The sequence below is a fragment of the Chiloscyllium plagiosum genome, unplaced genomic scaffold (genome assembly GCF_037043375.1).
Source record: "Chiloscyllium plagiosum isolate Xiang-an unplaced genomic scaffold, Cpla_swu_hap1 HiC_scaffold_8, whole genome shotgun sequence".
In the NCBI taxonomy this organism is placed as follows: domain Eukaryota; kingdom Metazoa; phylum Chordata; class Chondrichthyes; order Orectolobiformes; family Hemiscylliidae; genus Chiloscyllium; species Chiloscyllium plagiosum.
Window position 1 is genome coordinate 74,150,374 of NW_028270146.1, and position 21,068 is coordinate 74,171,441.

At 38.5% G+C, this 21,068-nt stretch overlaps 1 protein-coding gene across 1 annotated transcript; it reads right to left on the reverse strand.

The window, feature by feature from the left end:
- Positions 1 to 3,345: 3,345 nt before the first annotated feature.
- On the reverse strand, positions 3,346 to 20,846 carry atp6v1d (ATPase H+ transporting V1 subunit D). The gene is made up of 9 exons (XM_043697934.2): positions 20,281 to 20,846; positions 15,827 to 15,944; positions 14,544 to 14,623; positions 12,853 to 12,920; positions 11,592 to 11,636; positions 9,857 to 9,960; positions 9,527 to 9,593; positions 5,039 to 5,117; positions 3,346 to 4,609 (listed from the first exon to the last, which is right to left on the reverse strand). Exons 1-9 carry the CDS (start codon positions 20,319 to 20,321, stop codon positions 4,471 to 4,473), a joined length of 741 nt encoding a protein of 246 aa, XP_043553869.1. The 5' UTR covers positions 20,322 to 20,846; the 3' UTR covers positions 3,346 to 4,470.
- Between the last annotated feature and the right edge of the window lie 222 nt (positions 20,847 to 21,068).

Below are 21,068 nucleotides of genomic sequence, written 5' to 3' on the forward strand. Positions count from 1 at the left end.
GATCACATGGAATACAGGGAAAAGTAGCCATTTGTATTCAGAACTGGCTCAAAGGTCTCAGACAAAGTGTGGTAGTGGAGGGTTTCTTTTCAGACTGGAGGCCTGTAACCAGTGGTGTGCCACAAGGATCAGTGTGGGGTCCAAAGCTTTTTGTCATTTATGTAAATGATTTAGATGTGAACAAAGGAGGTAAGGTTAGTAAGTTTGCAGTTGACACTAAAATTGGAAGTGTAGCAGACAGCAAAGGAGGTTACCTCAGTGTACAATGGGACCTTGATCAGATGGGCCAGTGGACTGAGAGGTGGCAGATAGCATTTAATTTAGGTAAAGGTGAGGTGCTGCATTTTGGAAAGGCAAATCACAGCAGGACTTATACACTTAATGGTAAGATCCTGGGAGTGTTGCTGAACAAAGAGACGTTGGAGTGCAGGTTCATAGTTCCTTGAAAGTAGAGTCGCAGGTAGGTAGGATAGTGAAGAAGGGATTTGGTATGTTTTCCTTTATTGGTCAGAGCATTGAGTATAGGAGTTGGGAGGTCATGTTGTGACTGTACAGGATATTGGTTAGGCCACTTTTAGAATATTGTTTGTAATTCTGGTCTTCCTCCTATAGGATGTTGTGAAACTTGAAAAGGTTCAGAAAAAATTGACAAGGAAGTGGTCAGGATTGGAGGATTTGAGCTATCGGGAGCGGCTGAAGTAGTGGAGTCTGTTTTCCCTGGGTGACCTTATAGAGGTTTATAAAATCACGAGAGGCATAGATAGGGCAAAAAGACAAGGTTGCTTCCCTGGGATGGGGGAAGTCCAGAACTAGATGGCATAGGTTTAGGTTCAGAGGGGAAAGATTTAAAAGGGATCTAAGGGGGAACTTTTTCACAGAGAGGGTGGTGCATGTTTGGAATGAGCTGCAATGGCAAATGGGACTAGATTAATTTTGGATTGATGGTTAACATAGATGAGTTGGACCGAAGGGTGTTTCCGTGTTGTACATCTCTATGATTCTATAACTCCAATAAATTTATGAAACACGATTTCTCTTTCACTTCATTGATTCTATTGAGATTTTCTAATTGAGCTGTGACAACCTCCTGAGTAATATATTCCTGCAGTTTCCTTAAGGCAGGTACTAAACTAACTAGACTATAGCTTCCTGCTTTCTAATTCCCTTCTTTCTTGAATAGAGGGGTCATACTGTCATTTTCCAATCTGGTGAGACATTTCCAGAATTGAGGGAATTTTGAAAAATTAAAACCACTGCATCTACTCTTGCATCAATATCTTACTGTAAGATCCTCAGATAATGCCAGTTTGGATCCAGAAATTTATCAGTTTTTGGCTCTAATAACTTTTCCAGTACCCTTTTCCTGATGATCAGAATAGTTTTACATTTCTCCTTCCCTTTCACCTAATGCACAATTATTTCTAGAATGTTATTTGTATCCTCTACAGTGAAAACCAACGCAAACTTAGTTTCCTTGTCTGTTTCCATGCTGTACATCTCCAGGACTCTAAATCCTGAAACCTATCCTCGCCTCACTTTAATCATTCCTTCTTTATTACCACTACAAACTCCTACTGTCTATTTTTATACTTTTTAGCTAACTTCCTCTAAAACACTAATTTCTCCTTTATTGCAAAGCTTTTATTCATTCTTTGCTGTTATAAATATATTGAGCAGTTTTATAACCTGCCTGACATCTTTAGACAGCTGATTTTTCTTTCATTATCTTTAACATCCTAGTTAGCCATAAACTAATCATCCTTCTTTTAGAATATTTATTTTTCAGAGATGTATTTTGAAATGGTTCCTTCAATGTCTGCCACAGCATGTCTACTGTCCTTTAACCTAATTTCCCTGTTTACTTTAGGCAACTGTTTTCATGCCCTAATGATTGAAACTTCAGTAAGAACAAACACTTGCCTTAGATTCACTCTGCTCTCCTTCAAGCTGAATGGGAAATTCAATAATATTATGACCACAGCAACACCTTCACTATGAAATCATTAAGTAATCCTGACACATTGCACATTACCAGATTTAGTGTAACCTGCTGTCTGGTTGGCTCTAGAATACACTGCTGTAAGCAACTGTCCCCAAAACAGTCTATTGAATGTATCAACTCAGCTGGCTTATGGACCTATCAAATTGAAAATCTAAATGTAAAGTTACCCATTACATCAGTACCTTTCTCACAATTCTCCATTATTTCATACAAATATGCCCCATCTCAGCATGACCACGAGGGGGCCTGTAGAACCACACTTGCCAATCACAACTTTACTCAAATTAACTAAGCAGTGTGAATTTTACCAAATATTGGTTAAGTGGCACAGAGGATTACACTCAGTGAGCTCCATTAGTTGGCTTGTTCCATTCTATCATTTACATCAATATACATGCACGACAACGGTCACACTCTCCACTGGTGGGACTGCTAAATTTCAGACACTGGGGCAATACTGATGTGGTGAGACTGGTGTATGTTCAATGCCAACATGTGGACAGGGAGATGCAGGTGGTACCTACCCATGGAGGATGCCCTGAGCTCGGGGCACTGCTGGCCAATATGGAGGCTCACAGGAACAATCAGCAAGCTGAAGCTGCCAGATACACACACTTTCCTGTCAGGATTTGTCATTATATTTTCTCTCCACAATGTGGGAGCATAACAAACTGCATATAAATGAGCACAAAAAGTAATAATGAGATATAAATAGGCCTCTCACCGCACACTAATAAGAATCTGGTCTCCCTAATCAGCTCCTGGCTGCAAGATCAGACTTTTGTTTTGCTCAACATCAAGAATCTAATTTTTCTAATCTTGCCATATTTTTCCAACTGTTTTATCATTGTCCACATCATTCAGGGCAAGGTAAATTCAGCCCAACATCTTAATGTACAAAACTAAGGTCTTCTCTGTATTGCAAAAAGTCATCTTAATTAACAGACCTACAATTCCATCTTTTCCTATCTTCCTACCCTTCATGTAATGTACCGTGAACTATTCAGTTCTTAGTCTTTGTTATAGTCTAGGTCTCAGATCATGACAAATTTGATAGTATTCAAATGTTATGTGCATTCATGTAGAGTCTTTAGTTCTGTCTATTTACTATCTGTGACCTGTCGTATTGTTTCAAAAATGCAGTTGTTTTTTTAATTTCTCAAAGTAAATACTTTAGTTTACATTTCACATCAGCCAGCAAATCACCATTATGTTCAAAGACTGTCTATAAACAAACCAAGTTCCAAATGTTGTATTTTGCTAAGACTATTTCGCTTTTCACCTCAAGAAAGTTCAAATATATTAGGGTCTATTATCCAATGAAAACTCAGTCACAGTAAGAATACAGCACAAAGTACATTTACTTCAACAAAATTAGTCAAAGCCATAGTTAAGCCTCAAGTCTCAACTGTGCAAGATTACATATCTACAGCAGCCAAAAAGGTGACAAGCAATCATTAACATCCAAACAGGTTGTGCAGCTTTCCTTTTCCAAGCCTAAGATGGCAATCTATTGGATTGTCTTCAATTTTATAATAGTGCCAAGTGAACATTTTTTACCTCTGATCACAGAAATAAACAAAAGTTATTATCATTACCGACTACTTTTATAGTTAGGTTTGGGGCAATTCTAAGACATCTGGAAGAAAACTAGTATTGGCCTCAGCAAAGGAAAAAATGGGCACTATAACTATTTGATAACGAGCCAAAGATCAGGTAGATCTTCTGGTTCAGAAAATACTCTGGGAAATATGCAGATTAAGCAATAGACAAGGAAAAATTGCCACATCTGGGCTACACAAGGCTTTGACTGTTTTCAGCAAACTATAAGCTGCAGAATATGATGTGGTTTGTCAAAATAAATATCAAGTTTATCCATATTCTTCTTTCCCAAACAACAGGCAAATTAATTCCGTTTTAGGAAGAAAGCACAGACTTAAATTGACAACAGGTTCATGGAATATTAAGTTTCACAAAAAATGTCACTGTATACAATACTGAATAGTATAATCATTTCACTTAATTTCATTCAATTGCAAGCGGCATAGCATCACAACTGTAGTTAACGTTTATCACTCAATAAATGGGAATTCAAACATTAGAAATTGGAGAAATGATTTTCCAAACAATTCAATCAACTTTGAAGATCCATCTAATATAGGCTCAAAAATGTGCAATGGAATGTATTTTATTGGCTCTGAGCAATTCCTAACACAATTAATAATCTGGGTGATTTAATAACTCATGACCATACAGGCACTGACAGCAAAATGTGATCATGTCTTATTTAAATGTAGAAGTAAAAACCTGTGAACTTATATGAAACAACATTCACTTGACAATCACAACTGCGTGGGCTGGTCAAAAACCGTGAGTTAAATACGACAAATATACATCACAAGTGTTAAGAGTCAAGCTTAAAATGCTTGCTACTTTTAATTGGAGGCAACCAAAGCCACTCAGTGATATCAATCAAACAGCAGGTCCTCGTCCTTTTCTTCTTCAAGTAGGTTGGCTGGTGCATTAGTAGATTTTATTCTCTGACCTTGCTGTTCTTTCTCTCTCTTCTCCTTTAACTGCTTTTTCTTTTCCTGAATCTTTTTCAATCTGTAAATGTGAAGAAATTGTGAATTACTTAAACATACACCATTGTTCAATTTGCCAGATTAAGCAAGGATCAACAGTAATTTGTGACATATGCTAGATATTCTTGCAAAGAAAGAATCCTCCACAACAATCTGCCACTGAAAACTTGAGGTGGAATGAATCACTGGACCGAAGAGAAAATACCACATTCTCATTCAATGTGTACCAAATGATCAGTGTTTCGATTTTCCCTTCAGTATTGATAACAGTCAAAGTGAACAGCTTTGAACACTCACTGCATTTATAGAACAATACATGCGAGCATATGTATTGTGGAGAACTGTATTCAAGAGGCTATAATTGACAGTAAAATAAATTTTAATGTTTAAAAAAAAAGAGTTGACAAGACAGTTCTTAAATACATTTTTTAAAAAAGCTCCGAACACTTACCTATAAAATTCTTCTCTTTCTCGCTCATCCAACTCAGTTATGATATAAGATAATGTGCGCTCAATCCGAGGAATTATCACTTAAGTAAAATGGGAGAATAGTTAGCGGTTGCTGAGCAGGTAACTTTATAATAAATAAAATCATAGTGACTGCATCATGACCAATCCATTCTAATCCTGAATTTGTAAATTTACCCTGAAATTCTGTGGACTGCAACTTTCTCTACTTTTCTCCCCATTGTAAAAGTAAAAGTTGTTCATAAAAGCAATATATGTTTTCCACATCCAAAAGTTAAATGAAAGTTGCAATTTTGTTTTATTATGGACGGAAATGCTTGAGTAGTTAGCCATGAACAACGTATACTGAATAATAGCTCAGTCCATTGGTCAAGTATTTCCTTAGGTGAAACGCAAATGTCTGTTTATGATCTCTCAATGTAGGTGCTCGATTCTTTAACGAGCAGTAAATAATCACTCCAGTCTTGTGCAAAAGAATCTAAGACAGATGGCAAAATTGAATATTACCCTCATATACCTTATATTTTGTGGAGAGAATTAATTGATTTCCTCAGTCTTGCCTCTCTCGTCCCATATTTAGTATCATAACTGCTCCCTATTTATTTGGATATTCTCTAATCAGTCTGATCAGAGGTGTTATTACACAGCTCTCAAACAGGTGGGACTTGAACCCAGACCAGCTGGCTCAAGGACACTACCACTTCACTTGAACAGCTCAGATTTATACATGTTCAGATTATTAATAATCACTAGCTGGTTGTCTTAAATAAAAATATTATTAATGCGATTAAACAGACAGGAACATCTCCCTCAACAACAGAAGATGCTGGAAAACCAGTTCTGAGCACGTGTCACTGGACTCAAAATGTTAACTCTGATTTCTCTTCACAGATGCTGCCAGACCTGCTGAGCTTTTCCAGCAACTTTTTTTTTCTGACTTAATAGTATCAGCAGTTTTTATTAACATCTCTTTTCTGAGCATCTTAACTTCCACCCATTTTGTGTTACACTAAGACTAGACTTTTACATATTTTATTATGTTAAAGATGGCATGTAAACAAACTGGTGTGCACAGGTAACTGCATACTTAAAGTACACTTCAAGCTATTTGAAAATCTTGTATTTACTTCCCCAACCTAATTCTAAGGGTCTGATTTTATCGCACAATTTAGCATACATAATACTATCTACCTTCTACTTTGCATCATTAAAAAAAAATGTACAAAGTAGAGGTTCAAGACCAAATTGGTGATTTGATTCTACGAGAAACAGCCATTTCTAAACCACACTTTGCCCACAGTCCTATGGAAATCGGTTTCTGTATTGATATAATGAGACTCAAGTGTAATACATAATTTTGATCAGATTAGTTTTTCTAGTTGGTAAATCAATAATTAACTGTCACCAGTTAAAAAAATTCTCAGAATGGAAAACGAGATCAGAATAAAATTCATTAAGAGAATTGCTGAAGGATGCGATGATTCACCAGAAGTGATCCAAGAGGAGAAGACTGCAACTTCTACCAGAAAAATGGATAAACATTTGAAGCTAATGAAGCAATAAGAACATGAAAAAGTAGGTGGTTATTGGTATTAGTCTTACCTTCAGGAAAGGGTAAGAATTTGCCAGGGAAATGCTTTCAATGATTCATTGACGAATATACAAAATAGCTCTTTGAACGGAGGTAGAAAGTGGGTGTGGAAATCAGAGATGTTTTTAACAATTTTGCAGGTAACCAGTGTGCATACACAAACACTACAGATCCAGAATACTTGTTACCTATTAGAGTCACTGGCCCTCCAGCCCGCCACGTCTATGCTGACCAGACACCAAATGATACTAATCCCATTTAACTTTGTCCATTGTCTACTATGCTTTGGCATTCAGTGCTTTCCCAGATGCTTCTTGCATGTTGTGAAAGTACCTGCCTCCATCACCTCTCTGGCATGTTCTATATTTCTACCATCCTCAGATGGTAGAAATTAGTTTCCTCAGATCCCCTCTAAACCACTTACAGCTCACTTTAAAACTTATGTCCTCTTGTCTTAGACACATTGGCCATAGGAAAAAGATTCTCACACTCTCTACGCCTCTCGATTTTATACATTTTAATCAGATCTCCTCTCAGCCTCCTCTGCTCCATGAAAAACAACTCCAGCTCTATCTATCCAGTCTATCCTCATAACTCAGGCATACCATCCTAGGCAATAGCTTGGTGAATTCCACTGTACCCTGTCTAGTGCAATCATGTCTTTCCAATAGAATGGTCCATCTGTGACCAAGAATAAAGTTGCATTAAGATTTCCCCGCACCTGCATCCTGGCTAATGAAGACAAGCATCCAATGTGTCTTCGTCACCACACAATCTACCTGTGCAGACACCTTCGGGGTCCATGGACTAGTATGCCAAGTGTCTCGCTTTTCAGTACTCTATAGGAACCTAACATTCATGGGGTATATCCTTCCTTAATTAGACCTCCCAAAATGCATCACCTCACACTCTGACTCAGAGTGATGTACAACATGGAAACAGACCATTCAGTCCAACTTTTCCATGCTGACCAAATATCCGAACCAATCTACTCCCACTTGTCAGCACTTGGCTCATATCCCTCTAAATCATTCCTATTCATTTACCCTCCAGATGCCTTTTAAATTCTACTAGCCTCCACCACTTCCTCTGGCAGTTCATTCCATACATGTACCACCCTCTGCTTGAAAAAGTTGCCATTTAGTTCCCTAAACCTATACCCTCTGGTTCTGGACTCCCCATCTCAGGGAAAAGACCTTGTTTGTTTACCCTACCCATGCCCCTCATGATTTTATAAACCTCTATAAGATCACCCCTCAGCCTCCAACGCTCCAGCCTATTCTACCTCTACGTATAGCTCAAATCCTCCAACCCTGGCAACATCCTTGTAACCTTTTCCTGAAACCTTTCAAGATTCACAACACCCTTATCAGAATGAAATGCCATCTGCCAGTGCTCTGCATTAGTCAGGGGTTAAATGTAGGGGAATGGGTCAGGGTGGGTTACTCTTCGGAGGGTCGGTGTGGACTTGTTGGGCTGAAGGGCCTGTTTCCACCCTGGAGGGATTATATGAAGATGGGTTTTCCTTAATCCTACCTGCCAAAGATCGGATTCTTTCACCTCCTAACTTATTTTTTTAAATACCCTCTACGCTCTCATCACTCCTATTTTTAATGCTTCATTCTTTGCTTTTGTCAAGCTCACATCCAACATCAAGGAATCCCTGGACTCGCTGCACTTCACTCAAAAGAAACACACTCTCATATGCTGTTTATGAAAGATTCCCGCATTCCAAATGCAGACTTACCAGTAATTAGCTGTCGCTGTGCGCTTGCCACATCCTGCCTAATGATATCGAAATTGGTCTTGTCACACTAAAGTGATCCCAGTTAAAGGCAGCAAATCCCCTACTAGTATAACCTTAATCCTCGCTCACTCCACTGGTTTGCAAATGTCTGCTCCTCTACCTTCCTCAAACTGTTGGGGTGGGTATAATCCCGGCAAAGTGATCAACTTTTATTTTATTTCTAAGCTCCAATGTTGGAACTCCGAATTCCTTAGTAAATTACTGCATCTAGTTTCCATCAACACTTTTCCGAAGCTTCTCCACAAATTCACCAAAAAAGAACACCAAGATCAAATATTCAGAGCTTCTCCCCTGCCTTCCGCTCTGCTTCACAATCATGTGCAATACCTATACACATAGGTGAGGTATTGGAAAGTTGTCTAACTATCTAAGGTTAATGATGGACAACATCAGCCAACAATTTGACCTGGGATATCAGAGTTAAGTCTAACGCTATTCACAGAAGTGAAGCTTCCAAAAGCCCACTGGACATTTGGGAGCTCAATAGTACTTTATAAACAGCCATGAAAGTTTGGAGGGTGAAATTACATAATCTGTGGCTGGTGGATTTCAAGCTAGGCAAGCAAGAGGTCACATCCTAGTGAGCAGATCTTGCGCCGATGGAGTAACTGCAACATAGATTTACCAGAATGATACCAGGACTCCGAGGATTAAATTACATGAAAGAGTAACACAAACAGTGTTACATCCTTTTGAATATAACAAGTCAAAAAGTGATTTGATTGAAGTTATAGATACTAAGGGGAACTGAGAAACAGCTTCTGTTCAATGGGGGTGTCTGGGGATGAGGTAGTGGAGTCTAAACATTAAAGCCAGACCTTCTAAGAATCAAGATGAAAACATTTCTATATAAAAACGGTTGAAGGAATTTAGAGCTCCCTTATTTTAAATGTGATTTTTGTTTAAATAATTTTTTTTAATTTTTGTTAAAAAGAGAAAGGTCATTGGGTTTCAGATCAGCCAGGATCTCAATAAATAGTGGTAGAACTGCTTGAGGGGCTAAATGGCCTCCTCCCTTTCTGATGTTCCACTACACTTAAAATACAAAGCAGTAGCAAAAGTACATAACTTACCATGTTCAATCGCATTTACACGTCTATTGGTAATTTTAATAGCTTCATCCAGTGTCACAAAAGAGGTCTGAAATTATCCAAGGTTTCATGTAATAGTTATTGAAAATTTCTCAATATTTTTCCATTCACTTGTTTTAAAAATACCTTCATGTCAGGGTCATAACAGCCACATTTTTCATCATAGATTATGGCATTTTTCTGAAGCTTTCCAAGATAGTTAATGATGTGCATTTCTGATTATTTAATAATTTATATTATTGTTAAATAGCATAAAATCTATTTTCTCCGACAGAATCACAGCACAATCAATCATTTTTCTCTATCGCTTACCTGCAGTGATGCCAGTTCAACCAGAAGCTCCACTGCTTTTGCATAATTTCTCTTAAGTTTAGCCAGTTGTTCTCCTCCTCTGGCCAGGCCAGTCAACTCATAACCTAATAAACAGCAAGTTAAAATAAAAACCTCAGAGGATCACATCAGATTAGTTACTTGAAGCACTGTACCAGCTTTTTAATGGTTAATTAGTGCACCTCTTGTAATATTCACATAAAATCAGAGGAATGTTTTATAACATTTAAAGCTTGTAGTGTGCCAAATAAAATATAGTTTCCTTGACATTAATCAGGAAGGCAAGATTTTGATTTTCTTTACTAACCCTTCTTTCCCAACATTGTTTTTCCTCTTTCCATTTACAGTGGTTTTGTAACTTGCTTTCAATGTTTCTAATAGTTATGCTTTCCACAAGTCTGTCCCTCCCTTTGTCTGTTTTTCCTGCAAATTCTCCAATTTTGTTAGCCTTTGTATATATTTTCCTGATCCTACTGATTTTCACATCTAAGCTTTGCTAAACTCCTACAGGATACAAAATACATAACGTCAATATGTACCACATCAAAGATGAATCAGGTTATTCAGAAACTAGCACAACATACATAAAAGAAAGAAATTAATGAGGTAGTGAGTAAAGAAATTGTGACAAGTGATGGAGTGGAGTAGCAATCAGAGCTGTAACAATAACATTCTCAACACATCAAGGACGGAAGAGAATTTGAAGGTATCTACTCTGCACTCGTACATAAAGGAACTATGTCATGGATTAGCAAGTATTATGACCAAATGAGTTAAGGGAAATTGGGTCCAAATTTTTTAAAAATTTTGCTTAAGACCATTTCAGTTTTGCGATGTAGCAAAAGAATCTATTCGAAAGGTGTTTACAGGAAGCTGCAGAAAGTTGACTGAGAGCTTAAGAGCCAATAACATGAGGGATATTGGAAATGGGTGGCAATTCACAAGGACAAAACTTTCAGGATTTCTTTGTTGGAGAGAGTGTTAATGACCGATTTTGAACGTAAAATGGATAGTAGTGAGGAAGTTAAGGACTGCTATACAGTTACAGCACAGACGAGTTAATTCAGTTTATCGTATCTGTGTTGGTCTTTGCCAGAGTAATCCAAAACTAATTCCACGGTCTTGTTTTCTCGCGTACTGTATGTTCTGTTTCAGACATTTTCTTGCTCTTCCATTAAAAGAAGTTGTACCATGTTATGACACAGATATAGCAAACCATACCTAATCAGCCTCACTATCACTGGATTTGCAAAACATTCAATGACTTTCAAAATGTCTCAATTGTTCCGAACCAGACTTCACAAGTAACAAATCTTGGACACTAAGTTTACAGATTAAACAAAAATAAATAAATTATTAAGAATTGAACACAGATGAACAAGGCAATGCAATTAATATCTACAACAAACCTTCTTTGAATAGAAGCCCTCACTCTCAAGCTGACCAATAAAAAGAGTTAAGGAATAAATTTAAAATGAAAATAAAATAATTCCTGGGTATACGAATAAGAAGGGTTGAGAGGTTTATGGGCCAAATGGACTAGGTCAGATTGGGATGTCTGGTTGGAATAAATGAGTTGGACCGAAGAGTTCTGTTTCGGTGGTCTACGTTATATAGCTATCTTTTATTCTGGGAAAAGACTTGACCAATAGTACCATCAGCTGGATTCTGAATAGTATCCACCCTCTTGGTAATGTGCATGTCTACTTTTACTCACTGTCTCCTCCTTCCTGGTAATGCTCAAACACCGGTAGTACAACACCTGATGAGAGAGATCAACATTTATGCACTAATGCACATTATGCACCAACAGCAAATATATTTCACACTTCAAAAGTACAAATGCTTACATTTTTAAAAACACAATTTTCCCTTTTATTTCCTCTCCCCAACCCCACTCAAAGCATGGACGTCACACAATGTGAACAAGCTGACCACCTACTCTTAGGATTTGACCAATGCAAATCTGTGATGTTGCAACTGGAAACATGACAGAATAACTCAAATTGCATTACTTCCTCTCTGTTACGTTGGCAGAACAGGAACCACCATCTGATGGCAGAGTCACTGGTGAAGAGTATAACCAAGCGGGTTTGTGCTGATAACCTGTCTGTCAATATGCTGTTTCTGTTTTTGTTGCAAAGGCAGGCAGATCCTGGTGCAGGACACTTGTCAAACTCAAAAAGAGCATTCTCGATAAATAATGAAGCAGTGAGGTATTGCCTCAAGACTGCAGCGAAATGGGTCAATTACCCCAAAATGGTCTATGCCAGATTTTGTTTTCCACATAATCATCTTCCCACCCCACTTCATCAAGGAATCTTCCCCCCCCCCCCCCCCACCTCATAACTAGCCCTTGACGCAAATAACACAAATGCATTTTAAGTTCCCATCCAATACCGTATTTCGTAATGTTTGACACATCGTTCTTTTTGTAAAAGAGTTTTGCTCCAATTTTTTGTTATGGCTATCTTGTATTTATAACTCCAAATTATGGTCATACTGACAAGTAGAAAAGTGTTCTCTACATTTAGCCTCTTATTATCTAAATGCTGCCAGTCAACCTTCCCTGAAGAGCTCTAGCTTGTTCAGACTTTCCTGACTGTTAGAACCTTTACATTCTAGTATTATTTGTGAGACATTGGACATGGTGCCAATAAAAATCTTTTTTAGAATACATTAATCAGACTGAAAAACTGCTCACAACTAGACATCTGCAACCTTTAATAATTTCTATTTATTCCAAATTTTATTTGATGAAAAGGTAGAATGCAAACATATGGTTTCATTTTGCAATAGTAAAATATTACTTGAACAACTAAGGACAGAATTCTACAGATTTTGCTTGCATGATGCCAAACTTATAAACATACAGCACAACGAAAGTTAGTTAGCACACTCATTCAATTTGCATAGACTTCCAAAAATACATTAGAAATTACAAGCGAACAAGATATCAAAAACCCCATAAAACATACCTGCTACATTGTCTCTTTTAGCTCGAACCTTAACCTGTGCCTTGTTCACATTCTGAATCACAGTAGTGCTACAAAAAAAAAGAGATATCAGCCATAATATTAGTCTACGTGCACTGCGCAAGATGGTTCATAATCAATACTGAGGATTCATGTTTGAAGGATTGCTAACAGTGATTCATTTGAAAAGCCTGTCAACATATTTGAACTTTTTTATTAATATCATGAAAGGACCACTGAAAGGGATCAGGACTTTATTTTCATAAGACACTTCTTGGAGATCACATGCTTTAAGCTTACTGGTGGACTTATTTACTTGATATCACATGCATGGGCTAATGACTGCCAGAAGTTAGTTTGCTTTTAATATGGTTCAGTTGAGATACAGTTCACTGAGAGAAGCTACCAAACCAAACTTCTGCCTGTGAGAAAACCGTTTTGAGGGTCCAGTGTGATAACAGACATTGAAGTAGCCTCTTTACATTGCGTAAATGAACTTGATCTGTTAACGTCCCAATGAGATCTGCCTGCATTCAGTAACCCTCATTTGTGTGCGCGCGAGGGCTCTGACTAAAAGCGATCTTCAACATTTCATACCTTACCCTCCTCCTTCCTTCAAGAACTAACCATCATTTGACCAAAGTGATTTTCTTTTCAAAATTAATCTATGAGAAAGTTTTTCTTTTAATTGATTTGCATACACAGGGGTTATTTAGAAGGTTTAATATTTATGCTTTCATGCTTTAATTAATCCAATTTGCATCTTGTCAAGTAAATCTGGTTTTAAAATAGATCAATAATGCTATTAGAGGAACCTGGCTGATGGATCTTTTTACTTTAAATTTAAACATACATCAAGTATATACTTAGCCATTTTCAATGGCTAGGTAAAGTTTTAAAATTTATACTGTGACTAGTGGAGTGTTAGGCTTAGACAGCAACAATGCATTTCACAAATTTCAGTCATAGAATCCTAGAATCCCTACAGTGCAGAAAGAGACCATTTGCCCTATCAAGTCCACAGCAACCCTCTGAAGAGCATCCCATTCAGAAATTGTCCCCTACTCTACTCTCATAATCCCAGATTTACCATGAATAATCTACTTGGCATGTGGGATAAAACTGGAGCATCAGGTAGAAACCACACAGACATGGGGAGAATCTAGAAACTCCACACAGAGTCACTCTAGGTCCAAATCTGGATCCCAGGTGCTGTGAGGCAGCAGCGCTCACTCCTGAGCCAGTGTGCTGCCCCAAATACTCTAATCTATTTAACTTGAAGGTAACGGATTTCAATCTGATACTTCACATTTTAAGCAGTGAATTCCTAATGGTATTTGATCAAAAGGTATGTTAATGGACTAATGCTGAAAATTATAGCTTAATTATGCACAGCTAATGAGCAACCTTTATGGTTAAGTATATTTTAAATTCAGCACACTTGTGTAAAGTCAATAAAAATGACATGGACTCTGTAATCATAAGCAATTGAAAAAATTCAACATCTATTAAGATTCCAATTTAATGTATAACAATTTTTCATAAAATAACTGCTCCCATGGAGCAAGTAAAGATCAGCCAAGTCACCAAAACTATTGTCTCTAAACACCAATAACAAAGATGAATTTCCCAAAGCCTTAGTTACAAACTAAGTGGTCACTCTGCAGAGAAACCTTTGGCAATTGCAGTCTCACCTGAAGTCTCCAGCAGTGAATTTGGCTTCTGCTAAGGAAAAGGCTGCTTCTCTCATTACTTCACCCATCAGCGTCTTAGTCTGAGATGCAAAACCGAAAATTAATGCAAATGTTTGATGTGGCACTGCTAACTTTTACTGAAATACAGGGCTCAGCAACCTTTATATCATTTTATCTTTGCTACAAGGTTTTTTTGTTTAATTAAAAAGGAAATGCCCAGTTCATTTACAGATACATCATAACATTTGTTATCTCCAACCGTCTGTGAGGATGTCCTCATTTTCTGCCAATCGCTTTAATATATTCATCATTTTTGCCACCCAGGTAAAAGCAGTCAGAGTGCTTAAACAGGCCCTAAAAATAGTGGATACTTGATAGTCACTTTTCAAAATTCTGTAGATTTTGGAACAGTTCCTATGGATGTCACTAATGTCAAGCTTGACAAATCTATTGGAATTTTACCGGACTTCCAGAGCCTTTCCACATCAGTCACGTAAAGTTAATGTGCTTGGAATGGGGGGGTGGGGGGGGCGAGGGGCGGCAGCGTAAAGACATGGATAAACTGGCCGTTAGACAGGAAACATCGCTGGAATAAACAGAACTTTTTCCAAGCGGTAGCCAGTGACTAGTGGGGTACTGCAGGGATCAGTGCATGGATCCCATGATATAAATGAAGAAACTAAATGCAATAATGCATGGCGTAGACTGGGAAATCTGGGTCCAGTTGCTGAAAGCATGCATACAGATGGTGAGGAAGGCAAATGTTACATTGACCTTCATAACAAAGGGATTGGAACACAGGAGCAAGGATGTCTTGATGCAATTCCACAGTGTCTTGATGAGACCACATCTGGAGTATTATGTGCAGTTCTAGTCTCCTTATCTGACAAAAGACATTCTAGTTATGGAGGGAGAGCAATGAAGGTTTACCAGACTGATTCTTGGGAACGACAGGACTGACGTACAAGAGACTGGATCAGTTAAGACTATATTGACTGGACTTTAGAAGAATGAGTGGAATCTCATAGAAAGCTATTCTAACAGAATTAGGCAGAACACACACAGGAAGGATATTCCCGATGAGCCGGGAATCCAGAACCAGAGGTCATGGTAAGGAGAAATTTCTTCACACAAAGATAGGAAGCTAAATAGAACTATACTGAATGATCAGGACTGCAGCGTTAAAAACTGCACTAACATTGCTAAATTTGTTTTGTGAACTAGAAGGAAAATAAATAGGAAGGTTTAGTTAAAATTATAATTGCTCTGAAAATAAATTTCACCTCTATAATCTTTTTCAGGATTTGTCTGAAACGCAGGGTAAGGGCATCAGACTTTTTCTTTAGTAGGTTGCGACCAGTCTGAGCACCTTTTAAACGGGCCTTCATTATAGTTTGTGCCCTGTAACAAACGCAAAGGAAAAAAAGTTAGGTTTACTACTTCTGCCGACTTCCTGAAGGGCTGATGCCCGAAACGTCGATTCTCCTGTTCCCTAGATGCTGCCTGACCTGCTGTGCTTCTCCAGCAACACATTTCCATCTCTGATCTCCAGCATCTGCAGACCTCATTTTCTCTACTTCTGCCGACTGCCTTATTTAATTAGACTTAACATTAAATGAATTTATTTTTCAGCTCAAAGGTAGCATATCAGATTCTCATTTTCAATGGCACCTTTACAAGTGTGCATTTCTTTGCATGCATAGGAAAGCTTCCAGTGACAGATGCTTTTGCCCCCAGTTTTCATGTTGATGTGTTAGGAAAAGGTGTTTCACTTTCTATTTTTAAAACTGGGGGAAGGGCTGTTCTTTTAAATGCACATGAAACATTTAGGGTTAAAAAGAGGAACAATGAACAGCTTTAGCTTGCTAGATAAAGAGATGGTGGGCTCTTGCAGCATAGTGTAGTGCCCCTATCTCGGAGCTAGGACGCTCACATTTAGGTCCCACCTGCCTCAGGTGTTATAACAACGACCGAGCTGTTGGGCTTAAAATTCTTTGTAAACAGCTGGATGGATAATTCAAAGTCTGAACCAAACGTGGACAATAGTTATTTTGACTACAATTAAGTCAAATATTTGGGGCCAGCCCACAACAGAAACATACTTGACATCCATCGTTCACTCGGATATCTTGTAAATTTGAAATTAGCACGAGAATGTTAAATGAGAGAGTTTAACGACACATAGAACAAAAGATTTTATTCCCTCCAAACCAAATATTTCAGGCTGAAAAACATTTTCAGTTTCAAAACATGCATTACAATAGCACTATTTTCAAAGTGAACCTGAGGAAGAATTTTGAACTGTTTAAATGCGAACATGACAAAACTGATTTTTTTCTAAAACTGCAACAAATATAAGAGTTGAACAGCCAGTTGCATTGTGTCAAGATTTCATGAAAACTCAGCGACGAAAAACTTTGCTCAGCTGATTCTCATGTATTAAACTCCCCCAAACCAGTTCCCAGTGTCGGTGTATACACTACTGTTTATACAAAAATATTTGTTTTAAAATTTTTCTTCTATTGAAAAAGGTCATAGAGGACATCAAGTAAAAGGAGTTAGATTTTAAATATGAAAGATTCTCATGAAGCAGCTTAGAATTATTGTTGAAGATCTTCAAAATGCCATGAGCAGGTGCAGAAAGTAGTCAAGGTGGCTGATGGAATGCTGGCCTTCATATCCAAAAGGCTGGAGTATAAGAATGCACATGTTATCCTGCAGTTATACAAAACCTTAGACTACCAAGGACACCACACCCTAGGAAGGTTTTCATGGCCCTGGAGGGAGTTCAATGCAGGTTTATAAGGATGAAATGTGGATTTCAGGGGTTCAGTTACAAGAAAAGATTGGACAAATTAGACCCTCATTCTCTAGAATTGAGGTTTTGAAATATTTTCAATAATTCAATGTTCGAGAGTCAGGGTGCATAGTAAGAGAATTTGGACTCAGCCATTCAAGAGATGTTAGAAAGCACTTCTACACACAAAGAGTAGAGGGGTTTGGAACTTTCTTCCTCAAATTCAAGCAAATCTTAGCAGGACTTATATACTTAATGGTAAGGTCCTAGGGAGTGCTGCTGAACAAAGAGACCTTGGAGTGCAGTTCATAGCTCCTTGAAAGTGGAGTCGCAGGTAGATAGGATAGTGAACGCAGCGTTTGGTATGCTTTCCTTTATTGGTCAGAATATGGAGTACAGGAGTTGGGAGATCATGTTGCAGCTGTACAGGACATTGGTTAGGCCACTGTTGGAACACTGCGTGCAATTCTGGTCTCCTTCCTATCAGAAAGATGTTGTGAAACTTGAAAGGGTTCAGAAAAGATTTACAAGGATGTTGCCAGGGCAGGCTGGTACTGTTTTCCCTGGAGCGTCGGAGGCTGAGGGGTGACCTGATAGAGGTTTACAAAATTATGAGGGGCATGGATAGGATAAATAGACAAAGTCTTTCCCCTCGGGTTGGAGAATCCAGAACTAGAGGGCATAGGTTTAGGGTGAGAGGGGAAAGATATAAAAGAGACCTACGGGGCAACGTTTTCACACAGGGTGGTGCGTGTATGGAATGTGTTGCCAGAGGGTGTGGTGGAGGCTGGTACAATTGCAACATTTAAGAGGCATCTGGATGGGTATATGAATAGGAAGGGTTTGGAGGGATATGGGCTGGGTGCTGGCTGGTGGAACTAGATTGGGTTGGGATATCTGGTCGACATGGATGAGTCGGACCGAAGGGTCTGTTTCCATCCTGTACATCTCTATGACTCTATAACTGTTAAAGTTAAATCTGAGATAGACAATTTTTTACTGAGCAAGGTTTCAAGGCACATGGGCCCAAAGCGGGGATATGGAGATAGGGCACAGATCAACCATGATCTTATTGAAAGATGAAGCAGTCTTGAGGGACTGAGTGACCTACTCCAGTTCCTATTTGGAGTAGTGTGTTTAGTTTGGGAAACCTTATTTAAGAAAGGATGTTAAAGCCCTTGAGAGATTGCAAAGGATATTTAGTAGAATGATGCCAGGAATGAGGGAATTTGCAAATAAAGAAAGATTAGAGAAATTGGGCTTATTCTCCTTGGAGAGAGAAGATTAAGAGGCGGTTGAAAATTATAAACAGTTTTGACAGGGATAAAGGAGGATATCCTGTTTCCATTAATTGGGATGTTAGTAACTTGGGTTCACAATTTCAAGATTGTCAGCAAGATAGTTCAGAGGGAGATGGGGGAGAAATGTCTTTACTCAGAGTTGTTTGGATTTGGAATAAACTCTCAGAGTGTGATGAAGACAGATTCCACATGGAGTTTCAAAAGACAGCTGGCTATGTATTTGGAAGTGAGAAATTTAGAGGACTTTGGAGAGAGAGCTGGAGAATAGGAGTAACTGGGTAGCTCTTTTGGGAGCTGGAACAGACACAATGGGCCTAATATCCTCATTCTGGACTGGAAAGTTCTATGAATCTATCATTTACACATCATAAGGAAATTAAATAATCTCAGTTTTTGGTGATCATTACAGAACAATACTAGCCAGAACAACCCTTCTCTCACATTTCTGAAATTCTAACCTGTCAGTTAAATAATTTTGGAAAAGGGGATGGGGAGGGTGCTGCATGTATCCATGTGAACCTTTCCAAATCAGATACAAAATGTGCTGTGGATGAAGTCCAAATTCAGACAACACTAACTTATTAAAGTTTTCTGTACCTGCAGAGGAGCTCATATTTATTTCTACCATGTCACAATTTCACAAGTCTTGGTGCATATAGTTATGTCTAACAAAAAACTGTTCTAGAGGACGCTCAAAATCCTCTATTGATTTCTCAGAATCAATCATCTTAAACCACTGTAACCATTGTAGGGTTGTCAGATAGGCATTACAAAGTCTTCATAACACAGCAGTACAAATGTTTGTTTTCCCATACCATTGTATACAATAGAACTTACTAAAAATTCAGAACTACCTGGTGTTCATGCATTTTTGTAAGTGATTTTTTAACACCAATGCCATTTTAATTTGTAGTATTTTAAATCGGTTTTGTTGTGTTTCCTAGATCAACTTGAATATTTTCAATGCAAGAGTCTGAGGCACAATGTAACCGCAGAACCTGCAGGTGCAGATTCATCATTTAAAAAAGCAACCTTGGTTTTAATGATCTATTTGTAAATTTTATGCTATTCTTTTTAGTCAATTTACCCAGTGACTTGATTTGTTCCAATTTTGAAAATAACCTAACAAAGGTGTTTTTGTTAGGTAGTATCAGGCATAGTATCGACAAACGTTGGTGGCATGCACTTTGCACAAATCATGTGGAGATCCACGTATAATGGCTGCTTTTGATTTTAAAAAGCTGGTTCTCACATGTTGCTTAATACAAAATTTCAATGAAGAGAATGAGTTTCTTTTGCAAAATATCAATGTTGATGATAAATTGTTAATAACGAATTGCGAAATTTTGGAATTTGATATCCAAATTGGGCACCGATACATTAACCTGTCTGTGGTATAATCGCCGAAAGACACTCGCAACTTTTATTTAGTTTCGAATGTGATAGTTCATTTATTTGGAAATAGCTGGATGATTCAGGAAGAAATGAGTCGACTCCCTTAAACGCAGTTTCATCACAACGGCCCTTCTCCTGACCCAAAATTTCAAATGCTAAACTTTAAAATTTTCAGGTCAGAGCACTAGACTCCAAACCTGCGACGACAGGTAGAACCGTAATCAAAACGAAATCTGATACTCACATCCGCGATGGAAAGATCTCAATCCTCTCTTTGCCTGACATTTTTGGCTATTTCAGGAGTCGAGGAAAAGGTGAAAATCCTGACAACCGACGAGGAATGTCCCGTGACCTTCAGCAAGTTGCCAGGCAGTGACTGAGTCCTAGTGGGGCTACTTCCTCCTGCAAATAGCTTTTTTTTTCTCCCTCGATTCGTACAAATTGTTGGTTTTCACGGATCAGCTGCTGGGAAAACCACGTGACAGGGCGGAGGTGACCTATGACCTTCCTTGAGGGTGGAGGTTAACTTTCTCCAAATATTCTAGATACGGGTTTTTTTTTAAATAAACTTTACCCTCGTGTTGTTGTTGTTTGCCTCACCGATTCAATGTCTCGGTGTTTTATCCCGCTGTTATTTATTATCGACGATCCTTCACCAAAATGGCGGCAGCGCGTCTTTACTCCCCTGCTTCCCCTCCATTTCCAATCGTCCGGTACTGGACAACGAAAATCCAACAAAGCCATCGTGTAAAAAGTTAGTGAGGGTGGGTCATGAATGTCACTAATCAAGGCGACTCCGCTTATTTTGATAGGGACTTCGAGGGTAACGTGGAGTGTCCATTTTCTCCCCCCTCCTCCTCCTCTCGGCTTCCTTTCGCAGCGCTGCGCCTGCGCAGGAGTGACGGTATGGGGGAAATGTAATGCATTTTGCCTGCGCGCGAGGTGTTCTGCGGAGCGACGGAATTGGGGGAACATACCGCACCTGCGCTGTTCGGTATGTGGCCGACGCTGCGCCTTTGCAGAAGGAAGAAA